This window comes from Hippocampus bargibanti, linkage group LG17, assembly GCF_051943395.1.
Source record: "Hippocampus bargibanti isolate YZ-2025 linkage group LG17, ASM5194339v1, whole genome shotgun sequence".
Taxonomy (NCBI): domain Eukaryota; kingdom Metazoa; phylum Chordata; class Actinopteri; order Syngnathiformes; family Syngnathidae; genus Hippocampus; species Hippocampus bargibanti.
In genome coordinates, this window is record NC_142750.1 from 14,183,350 (window position 1) to 14,195,853 (window position 12,504).

At 46.0% G+C, this 12,504-nt stretch overlaps 1 protein-coding gene across 3 annotated transcripts in view; it reads left to right on the forward strand.

Moving 5' to 3' along the window:
- Positions 1–8,444, forward strand: part of grin2ba (glutamate receptor, ionotropic, N-methyl D-aspartate 2B, genome duplicate a) — a 117,530-nt gene extending 109,086 nt beyond the window's left edge. For all 3 annotated transcript variants that reach the window (XM_089018237.1, XM_089018236.1, XM_089018238.1), the window contains one exon: positions 1,346–8,444. In XM_089018237.1, coding sequence (XP_088874363.1) covers positions 1,346–3,607 — 2,262 coding nt within the window. In that variant the 3' untranslated portion in view covers positions 3,608–8,444. The remainder of the gene's footprint in view (positions 1–1,345) is intronic.
- The last annotated feature ends 4,060 nt before the right edge of the window (positions 8,445–12,504 follow it).

Here is a 12,504-nt window from a genome sequence, read left to right on the forward strand (position 1 = left end):
ATTTTATTGTGATCCCCAAGAAAGATGAAAAGGGCAGTCTTTTTTTTCATAGCCTGCTCAAGTAATCAGCTACTGTAATAAAGGTCCGCCAGTAAAGTGGTACAATTTGTCAAAGACCATCTGCTTCATACCAAGATTTGATTTGGACAGTATTAACTCCTGACACTGTGCTCATGCTGCCGATTTGTATGCATAACAGCGCGCTCTCTCTCTCTCTCTCTCTCTCTCTCTCTCTCTCTCTCTCTCTCTCTCTCTCTCTCTCTCTCTCTGTCTATCTCGCTGTTAGCACGGCACCAACATTAGCGTCAAATTTTCAAAGTTATGAGCCGTGCTGAGTGTCTATTTTCTAACCTGATGCGTGAAGCGGGTATTAGCTCCAGCGTTTGTCATAGAGCCTATTTCAATTGGTCATAATTTGTAGAAATATTGAAGCAGTGTTGGTGATCATAGTGGATCAAAAGCAGTGGCTGGAAACATCTGTGGTTTTTCAGCAGGGGAAGTTGAGGATTTGACAGCCAACTGACTTTTGACCTCTGGGTCAAATTGTGACCTCTGCACTCATCTATGCCCTTCACGAGTGGACGGAGCAGCCGTTTCTTTCCATCCTTATTTTGTTTGTCCAAAATCAATTCTGTGCAATTGGTCCATGCCTTTAGTGTCCTCTGTAAAGGCATATACATTTGCTCGTATCGGAATATTCTGTTGCATATCGCCGAATGCGTCTCAAGCAGTGTATCTGTCACCGTCATGCTCCACTTTCTCCTCATCTCTGCATTTCTCTTTTGTACTCATCCTGCGGGGAAAACGGATTCTATCATGTCAAACCTTAACCAACAAAACTATAACTGCTCTAGGAATAGAACGTGGATTGTACTTCACTGTGAGGTATTGTTTTTGAAGTTTTACTTTGGAAAACGTTTTATGACCCAAATCATTCACTTTTACACTGTAAAAAATGTATTCTTGATGAAATATTGATGCATGCACTGAAAAGCATAGGCGTCAAAACTCAAAGCCCACAACGCACTCGTACCATCATAAATCGCAATAATTTTAAAATAAGAAAATCCTGAACTACCATCTGCAGACAATAAACACAAAAATAACATTAGTTTTTCCGATTGGCGGATTTTGGATTTTGCCACTGTGAGTCTAATAAAGGCTAATCTAATCTAATCTACTCTAATCTAAATGTATTTAATCTAATTTAATCTAATCTGCAATATACAGGGCACAAATGATACCAATTGTGTCCGTGTGGAACTGACCTAAGAATGCTGTGTTATTGACCAAGATGTTTGAAAAAAAGTACTAACGCCGCTTCTCCCTGCATTTTACCACACAGGGTATCTACAGCTGTATCCACGGTGTACAGATTGAAGAGAAAAGCAGCTCTGCACTGAACTCGCCATCACCCACCATGAACAACACTCATTCGAACATCTTGCGCCTCTTACGCACAGCCAAAAACATGGCCTCTGGGGTGAACGGCTCACCGCACAGCGCACTGGATTTCATTCGACGGGAATCTTCCGTTTACGACATCTCGGAACAACGACGCAGCTTGGCCGGCCACTCAGACTGCAAGCCGCCTTACCTACCGGAAGATAACATGTTCAGTGACTATATCAGTGAGGTGGAGAGGACGTTTGGCAACGTCCACATGAAGGATAGTAATCTGTACCAGGACCACTACCTGCACCATCACGGTTCCACGCTCGGGCTGAGTGGACCGCCACCCAACAGGCCCCACAGTTTGGGCAGTGCCAGTTCCCTGGAGGGCGGCATGTTTGACTGTGACAGCCTCGGAGGGGGAGTGCCGCCTATTTTCACCACCCAGCCCTGCTCAGCACTCACCCACAGGAACATGAGCAAGTTCGACCTTCTGTCCGGACAGACTCCCCCCTCGGGGCCGGGCTTCAAGACGGGCCTGTCTGACTTGTACGGCAAGTTTTCTTTCAAGGGAGGCGCCTCGAGTTCCACTTACATCCCCGGGCCGAGTTACTGCGGAGGGAGAGCGGAGGACGAGGTGAATATACGATCCGATGTCTCTGATATTTCCACGCACACGGTGACCTACGGCAACCTGGAAGGTAATGCCAAGAAGCGAAAACAATACCGCGATAGCCTAAAAAAGAGACCGGCTTCTGCCAAGTCCAGACGGGAGCTGGATGAGATTGAGCTAGGCTACAGAAGGAAACCCTACCACATCAGCCACCACCACTACCACAACCATCGTACTGCCTCACCACCACTTTTGCCGTCCGAACGGAAGCGAGCAGCAGGAGGAGGAGGAAATAATGACCCCAACTATCTGTTCCGAGAGAAGGAGAGCGTGAGGGACTTTTATTTGGACCAGTTCCGCCCAAAGGAGGGCGTCCCTCAGTGGGAACATGTGGATCTGACCGAAGGCACCGGGAATAGAGATGGTGGGGTACCAACGTGCACTTCCCTGGTTCCGGTGGAGGATTTCCTCAAAGGCAAACCAAAAAAGTTGGAATCCAAAAGCGGGGGAGGATCCGGATTGGCGGGGGGAGAATGGGAGTGCAGGAACTGCCGTTCCGGACCAGGAATGAAACCCATGTCCATGCACGGAGGAGTTATCGGGGGTGGCTATGGCGGCGGTATGAGCTGTGGGTCCTCGGGGGGCGGGGGAAGTAGCCGCCCGAGCTCTGCAACCTGTATGCGCTGCGAGGGCTGTAAAAAGACGGGGAACCTCTATGACATCAGCGAGGACAACAACCACCTCTTGGAACAGATCGGTGGGGTCAAAGGGGGAGCAGGAGGCGGCATCGGTGCAATACCCCAACCTCAATCTCAAATCCAGCAGAGGAGGAAGGGCGGGGGATTTGGCAAACCACTCAGGCGGCAGCATTCCTATGACGCGTTTGTCGACCTTCAGAAGGATGACTCGGGCGGCATGGGGAGCATGATGGGAGGTCTTGGAGGCGTTGGGGGGATGAGCGGTCCAGGTATGGGCGGAATGCTCCCGCCTCCCAGAAGTGTTAGCTTGAAGGAGAAGGAGCGCTACATGGAGGGCACCAGCCCCTTTGCGCACATATTTGAGCGCCACGGGGGCTCCGAGAGGGAAAGGGAAAGAGACAGGGACCCTTCGTTTTATGGCGGGGATGGACGATTCGGGGGCTTGTTTCGAGGAGGTGAGGGCCTCCATCGTCGATCCGTAGGAGAGAGAGACATGAGAGACAGGGATAGGTCTCTGATGGAAGGTGGAGGCGGGTCCGGGTTCTCGTTATCAAAGTCTCTCTATCCCGACCGGGTGAACCAAAACCCCTTTATACCCACATTTGATGATGATCAGTGTCTCATGCACGGAGCCAAACAGTATTACATGAAAAAGCAGCAGCAGCAACAGGTTGCCAAAAACAGCCGAAGTGACTTCAGGACTCAGTTGAGCACGACGTCCTACCTGCCGACATCTGCCACTACCGGCGTCATGTCCAATGTGTCCACCCGGTTCCCAAAAGAACTCAGCCTGGGTGGGCTGAACCACCATGGGTCCATGCTTGGGGTGGGACCACCGCGACCCTTCAACGGAAGCAATGGCCATGTTTACGAGAAACTCTCCAGCATTGAGTCAGACGTGTGAAAAACCCAGGCTGCATTTGGGATGAGGAAAACGGGATAGGGGTGTGTCGTGTTAGGAGATCAGGGATGTTTTTAAAGACACTGTCCACACACTGCATCTCTATCCCATACGCAGAATGGAATTTAGGGTCAGCTGGGCGAGAGCCAAACGCGGTGTCACAAGCGGGATGAAAACTTGATCATAGAAAAATCTCTATTTTGCAAGCAAATCTTGGTAAACACAAAAAAAAAACATCTATCAGAACATCTCGCTGTGGCGGGGGATGTGACCCCTCTCTCACAAATGGCCAAAGCTACTCTCCTTTTGTCCAGTCAAGGTCAATCTTCTGGGAATGCACTCAACTCAAGCCTCGCGTTTCATCCAACACTCGCTCGGCCATTATTGCTCATCTTAATTTGACGGCAGCTCGAGAGCTCCCGCCGAGTGTTGACGAGGTAAAACTGTGAGACTGGCGCGCAGACCGAGCGACCCATCTGGGCCTCGAATCGTCCCTTGAAGGAAAACCTTGTCACCTTGCCAGTCTCAACACAGATGACTTGTCCCCGGAGGGATCTGCTCATCTCGCCATTGTGAACTTGTCTCAATCTTCTGTTTTCACCAAAAGATGTGTTCGTAACAAGAAATACAATCACGGATGACAAGATTTTCTTCTAGAACAAGAAAAAAACAGGGTATAATATCAATAATATTATTCGCATTGTGAATAACATCAATGATTGTGTTAACACCGCTTATAATATGTTTTTTTAATGCTTTATGTTCATTTAGTGTAACATTTCGTCAGTGTTTTGGTACTTGGTTCAACCTACAAGCCACTCAGAAGTCTTGAGTTCCCTGTCGGATGTTTTACGTCACAACATAATTTTCTCCTGCGGAAAAAAGGATGTCAAAGACTCAGACTTTAGTTTCCCGTTTGGAGATATTTCAGATCAAGTGCGGATACGCTGCGCGTGAGAGCTGCAGATGTCGAGTGAAAAAGGACGTGCCTTAACGGTCTCCGATGGAAGTGTCCTCCTGTATGCGCGGTCACGCGGCAGTGTTGATATTCGGTCATTTCTTCACGTACGTGCGCCATAACTGGAGTCAATTTTTTTACAAGCAGCGAGGGATGTCGTCTGGCAGTGGTTTAGATTGAAGATACTGCGGAGTTTTATAACTGAGTAAAAAGGGTTTTATGAACCAGTTCTATTCAGGATGTCCTGCGCTGTCTCGTAACGGCCCACTTAGCAGCATGGCGGCCTTCGACTTAGCTTCTTTTCGATTCGGGTTCTGTGATAATAGTCACCGCCCTTTTTGGCCTCTCACTAGTGTCGCTTACGGCCAACGTCTGTCGTCGTCCGTGGTCCGGGAGCCTAGTTGAACTTTGCACGTCGTGCACAAAGAGCGGCGAATGTCGCCCTGCGACCACGGTTAATCGTAATCCGTTGAGAAAGGCCGCTGAGATACCAGCTTTGACTGATGTAGATAGTTTGCATTTTTTGTTTCCATTTCTTAACGCTGGCCTAACCTCATTATTGCACAGGACCTTTACCCGGTGCAGGTTCAGGCACTCGGTAGACACGCCTTATCATCCCATCACGTGCTCAATCCCCGCCCCAAATACACCCTTAACCCTCCCCGCCCTCTTTCACAGGAGCTGTCTGCTAATGGCTCATCATCTGACTGTACAGAATAAAAAAGCCTCTATTAGCTATTTAAAGGTTTGATCTTCAATTAGCTGGCGGTGTCGGAAGTTCAAGGGCTGCAAGAGATTGCGCAGGAGTGCTCAGCCAAGATTGGAGTGTGCAGAGCGCTGACATCTATCTTATAACCTCATCTAAATGCACCACTGTTACAGGTGTGTGTGCGTGTGTGCGTGTGTGTGTGTGTGTGTGTGTGCGTTGCCTGAGAGATGATGCAAGTCGCAATTTAATGATAACGGCATTTTTGTTCCCACAGACTTGATGATTACTCTTGATAAATTCACAGATAGCAATGTCGTCGTGAGATTGATGGCCTTAAATCAATTCACGCATCATACAACCCATGACTTTGAAAAAAAATAGACCGACATCTCTGGAATTTTTATACCTGCACATTTTGAGATCAGCCATTCTCCAAGAAGCAAGTATTGATGAAAAACGACACGGATGTAAGAAACATTTTGGTCAAGGCATCCGTGTCGGTATTTAGTATGTGACGCTTTTCCTTGTAAATAGTATATTCCGAAACCTCTTTTCACTTTGTACAGTAAACAGACAGACAGGATGTAACTTTCAAGTTTTGCCGCAATTTACGAAAATAAACCAATAACATAAAAAATGAAATAGATTACATCGATGGGAAAAAAAATCCAGAGTGAAGACACCAATATGACTCCTCCGAAGCGACTCTTTATTTTTCGCTCTTTTTACGACCGTTTACCAATCAATATATAGATTATGGTAAGGTTTAGACTTTTTTTTCTTACATTCACTCAAGCGTTTGAGAAATGGATCATTTACCGTCCGTGTCGATGTCTGGTGAAATAAAAAACGGGGTGGAGGACAATTTAGTTTGAGGTCTTTGTTACGTTTCCCTCGGAACTGTGTTAGAGTCTCTCCTCTCTTTTTAAGGCGAGCTCAACTTTTTCCAAGCTCAGTTCGATGTAATACAATATGACATGTATGATATTTGCAGATAGAAGCAGCATTTTGTGAGCTTTCATTTCAGGCGGAAATCCTTGTTCGAATATTACAACTTCACGGTGTTTTTTTCTTTTTCTTTATTTCTTTCAAGCTGGCTTTTAATGGTGATTGATTGCACATTGAATTTAGAGCCATTGTGGGACCGGCCTATCCTGTTCCCTCTTTATCATTGGGATTGACATCACTGTGGTAAAGAAAGATGTATGTACATAAATGTGTGTGTGGCTGTGTGCGCATGTGTGGGTGTGAGCACACTGGACACTTTCCAGTGTTGCCGCCGTTCCCGTCGCTGAGAATTTCAGCACAATAATGTGGGGAAGGTCTTTGGGAGAATTGATTTGAAATCGAAACCCCTGATCAACAGTGACGCCTTTGCTTATTTTTCGACTAGCAGTCCATCTTTGCTGCAGAGAAGTCAACTGTTTTATTGTTTTTGTTATTATTTTAGCTCAAGTTAATGGGCTGACACAACTATGGGGTCAAATGCTTTGGATTGACAATTCTTTTGTTTTTGTCTGTGAATATGATACTGATTAGTAGTGATGGCTAAGTGAAGCTTCGTGAAGCATTTGTGATCATTTCTGACTCTTCTAGATGGCACTCTTGGTTTAAAGATACAGTGGCTTTTTAAGACTTTTCCTTTGCTGTTTAAACCAAGGGCACTATCTGTGGGAGTCAAAAAGATCACAAGTGCTTCATGAAGCTTCATTTTTCTGTCACTACCGATTAGATACTGATTAGTCACCATTTATCTGTAATCCTATGTATCGAATTTGGTTGGACACATTTAAAACTAGCAAGATAGGCTCCCCCCAAACACAGACTTGCCTATTGTGAGCTTTGCTCAATTTTTCCTGCCACATTTCATATCAGTCCAGATGTGCGACATTCCCACAGACTTGGCGAGACTTGGTGAGATATTTCCACAGAGCCTCTGACCAAACAGTGTCGCCATCGTGTCGTTGCCATGAAAGGCTCGTGAGGGCTTGTCAATGACTCTTGTTTGGGGAGTCAAGGTGCGCGTACACACACACACACACACACACACACACACACACACACACACACACACAGCGAGTGCAAGTTAGACAGTGAGTAAACTGCCTTGCTACAAGTCTTTGTTTCCCTACAGCCCAAATTGGTCCCCCCACCCACTGGCTTCTCTGATCACAGGCATGCGACAACACAATTGTTTCAATGGTTCATGTTGAGAAAAACACTGTGTCACATTTTTTTTAAGTTGAGCTAGCTTTGAATTACTCCAACATCCTGGAGCTGGAGGTGATATTTACATTATCACCCCAGCTCACGTCCATGACAAGCAGATAACAGGCTTCAGTAAAAAAAAAAAAAAAAAATGTCGTGGGGGGCAGGGGGGGTTCTTCATGATTTGTCATCAGTATTTGGAAAAGCACCTCGGCTTTTTAGCACTTAATGTCACCACTTGCAGTCAGGAAGACTTATACTGTGATACTTACTACATGACACATTTTCTGGAACGTTTGACATCAACACTAATGATGTAATAGTTCTCTCAATTTCTTTGCGGAATATCTTTGCTAACATTCAATGTATTTTTGTGCGTGCGTGAGCCTGTTTAGCGCTTTGGATTGATACAAATGCATATCATTTCTATTAAATGAAAATGATTCGTTTGTTGGTTCATCCTTTTAATGGATAAAATGACAAAAGGGGTTACCACGAAATGTTTTTCACATGGGGAGCGAGTCGACCAAGGCGCTCGTTTCCACTTGAAAGACACGACCTGATTTGATTTACTGCGGCTCAACAAAATGAAAAATATAACTCCTTTCAACGCTATAACAGATTCTATACGCATATTTTGCTCCTGGACACTCTTTTCTCTTTTCATGGCCCTTTTCTTTGAATGTTTACATGTTTACATTGTGAGAACAACAATTATACACACAAAAAATTGTACAGGTTGTGTAAATACTATTAGAGAAGACCTTACCTTTTTTTGTATGAAGTCAAAGTAATCACAATAACAAAAATTAACCATGTCATGGCAAAAACTGCAAAAATGCATCACTATGGTACTTCGAATACGGATAAATACCTACAGGTATAAGTGCTTAAATAAGGCTTTTCTTTCTCTTTGTACATGAACAAAATGTGTTGAGTATTAATAATAAAATGCTATAAGTTTCATGCAACTGCTGCTGAGTCTTTTGAAGCTGTTTTCGTGTTTTGTTTCTTATGATGATGATTATGATTTTTACAGATGTGTCTTAATTCTTGAGTGTCTCACTGCTACTCCGTAGGTTGCTCTAATATTAGTCGTTCGTGTAAGATAAAGAATGTATGCCAGCAAATATTTTTCTATTTTCTGTCTATATGTGTTGTTCCACCATTTATATCATGTATGGGGGAGGGGGGGCCGCCATTTGCAAAAAGTCTTGCTGAATGTAAAGTCAGTTAATTGCTACGATTAAGATTACAGACGCTCCCCAATTTACGAACATTCGAGTTACGAATAATGGTACATACAAACATTTTTGTGTGTACAGTATGTCACAAAATGTACCGACAGAGATGGTATAAATTACAGTGCGTAGAGTATGTGGCCGGGGAGGAAATCCCTCTTCCCAGTTGACGCTCCCGGAGGACGCGATGCAAAAAAAAAAGCAATGGCTGCTGGCACGTAATTCAGAAATTACGTGCCATGGCTTAGTGAAGACCCAAGGATATATGTCGTCATACTACAGTAGGAGTGAATTTATTTTACGACTGTTAGAGCGTCTGTGTTTTATATTTCTCCGTTTGGTGTTTGACTTAAACATACATTCTATCCAAAATATAGCACTGAAGCAAATCACGAGCAAATTCACCTTATGAACGACCGCTCGGAACGTATCTCCTTTGACCCGTCTGTATTATTGGTAGCATTACACGAGTAGGTGGGCAGAGAAGCGGTGTTGTGCAGTAATGGGCGCCATATGGTGGAGCGGGTGGGTCCGGGTATGTGCCCTCCACCATCTACACTGCTGCTGGCACGCCACAAAGCTTTGTGTGGGGCCATCCAAGGCGCCGCAGGGTCCTCTCATGCTGCTCTCGCCTTCCATTTCTACAACACTCAACTAGGCTAGGAAAACCTCCCAGTTGAAGTCCTTTTTGAATGAACAACCTGACTGCATTTCGCATCTTGCTTTTGTGCCTATTAAAAAATAAATAAAAAAATAAACACCAGATGTTCATTAGTCATATTTGGACCTTAGCGAAGACGCAAAGGGTGAGTAATTAGCGGTTTTCGTGATGCCGCTTTGACCTTGTGCCATTTGGAATCCACCTCAAACACAAATCACGAAGCAAATCAGGCCCAACGTTTTCCATGTTGGGGTCGCTCTGGCATTGGAAATAGCGACTCTCTAAAATTGTTCTCCGTCTGTTTCCGCTCACATGCCGAGCGCTCAAACGTGTGCTCTGTTCTTGAGTTCCTGTCCCTCATTTTAAAAATATAGTCACTGTGTTGTCAAAAGTGAATGTGTGTCACAATTTTTGGGCCATTGGAATCCGAACTTTTTACGTACCCTTTGGAAATGTCCTATATCAGGAGTGCTCACATTTTTTCAGCATGGGAGGTACTTTTGAAACGACCAAGTTAAAATGATGTACCCTTTATATTTAAACTCACTTTATTTGTATAGCGTCAGTTCATGACAATGTCACATCAACGTGTTATGCAATCTACCAATAGTACCTTGGAGATTGACTGGTCGATCGCGACCTACATATTGAGCACCCCTGTTCTATATCATCACAAGGGCCTACATGAGTAATGACTAAGTTCAAATAAACTCACAAAAATATGCTTCATTCGAGAGCTTCACACTTCGGCACTTGGCGAAACGGACTTCACACTTGAAAAGCTCTGTTTTTCTTGCACATCGTTTGTTTATTGCATCCATGACGCCCTTCCTTCACATCTTCAACGAACACCCGCAGTGAAACAATGACTTTCCGAGAGTTAGCAGCGGACAGTCGCAGTGCTTTAACACGCAATGAGTCAGCGGTAACAAAGCAAACGCGTACGGACAAAATGGCATTGTGAGGACGAACATGAGGGCGAATAATCAAAGATTAATAGCAAACTGCTCACGGATCACAACTTTATTTTACAGCGACAGAGCAGAGGGATGCGCGGTCGGCCATAAAGAAATGGACAGATGGAGTGAGAGGACATCAGCAACGTGTGAGAATGCGCCGTGGTAAAAGACAGAATGTGAAAGGGATGTGTTGAGGAGAAAGGGGTTAAAGAGCGGAGTCGAAGAAGATGGTTGCCCTGGCAACAGCAGCAAGCATTTTCCCTGCATTACTTTCAGGAAAACAATTCATTTGTTGATAAGGAGAAGGCTCCAGATTTGAGGGTGTGTCAATAATTTATAATGTATTGTGTGAATGCTGAAGGCTTTTCAAAAATCTGTTTGCATCATATCATCCCTGTCAACTTATGTTTTCCCCGTATTTTATGTTTTTTTTAATCATTTCAAATAATGTATGCCTCCTGCCACGACGGTCGGATCGAATCTCGATGCCTCTTCACCGAGGGGTTCGTCCGTCACGCTTTGCACGGCGAACCGCCGTGTCGCCAGAAGCACTCGATCCGCTTCTTCAGCCAAACCTTGATAGTCACCGGTAGCTAAGCACGTCGAGTTAGCTAGCACGGTGCGCGCTGAGGCCGGTAGCTGACGGAGGAATATATGGGGGAAAAGGAATCCGGCCTCATCCGAACTTAAGAGTGACAGCATATTGTCCATGAGATCCACTGCTGTTCCGTCGCCGAGTCCAGGAAGGGAAAGAAGCCTGTCTGCTCTCTCAGAGGCCGATAACGTGAACCTTTTGATATGCAGGTGTTTGAGCGCCGCGTATTTCTCGCTTTGTGGAGGCGCGCGTAAGAGCGGCAGCACACGACGAGTAGTCTGCTCGTTGAGAGATGCCACGACCAGGTAATATTTCGGCTCATCCGCCGTGATGCCTCGGAGGTGGAAAAGTGCTTCCACATGCTGGAACCACAAAGCCGGATCGCTGTGCCAGTCTTGCAGTCTCGGGGCTGAGGTGGCGTCTGCGAGTTGGAGCGTTGGTCATGACGACATGGGCGAGGAAGATGCCTCTTGAGGAAGGAGCACACAAGATTGGACGAAGACATGTTTATTCCAACGGCTAACAAGTGGATCTAACTCAAACAGGGAAAGCAGTGACATATTGCAACATAAACCCGCACCCTCCTGTGCACCTGCTGGGTGAGATGCCTGGTCCTAGTGCCCGTCTCAATATATATATAAAATCCTTGTCTGTCCCCCATTTTAGCTCGGGTCCACTACCAGAGGCCAGGAAGCTTGAGGGTTCTGCGCAGTATCTGTGCTGCTCCCAGGACTGAGCTTTTCTGGACAGAGATATCCGATGTTGTTCCCGGGATCTGTTGCAACCACTCGTCGAGTTTGGAGGTCACTGCCCCGAGTGCTCCGACCACCACAGGCACGATTGTCACTTTTCTCTCTCCAGCTCCTCTCTGAGCCCTTGGTATTTCTCGAGTTTCTCATGTTCCTTCTTTCTGATGTTTCCATCACTCGGGACCGCTACATCCACGACAACGGCTTTCCTTTCCCCTTTATCTATGACCACGATATCTGGTTGGTTGGCCATTACCATCTTGTCAGTCTGTATCTGGAAGTCCCACAGGATCTTTGCTCGGTCATTCTCTACTACCTTGGGAGGTGTTTCCCATTTTGACTTTGGGGTTTCCAGTCCATACTGCGCACAGATGTTTCGGTAGACTATGCCAGCCACCTGGTTATGGCGCTCCATGTAGGCTTTCCCTGCCAGCATCTTACACCCTGCAGTTTTGTGTTGGATTGTCTCAGGTGCCTCTTTGCACAACCTACACCTTGGGTCTTGCCTGGTGTGGTATATCCGTGCCTCTATGGATCTGATGTTCAGGGCCTGCTCTTGAGCAGCCAGGATGAGTGCCTCTGTGCTGTCCTTTAGGCCAGCCCTCTCTAGCCACTGATAGGACTTCTTGAGATCAGCCACTTCAGTTATGGTTCGGTGGGACATCCCGTGTAGGGACTTTTCCTCCCATGATTGTCCCTCTTCCAGCACCTCATCCTCTGTTCCCCATTATCTGAGACATTCTCTGAGTACATCATCCGTTGGAGCCTTCTCTTTGATGTATTCATTGAGCTTGGATGTTTCCTCCTCGACAGTCCCCGG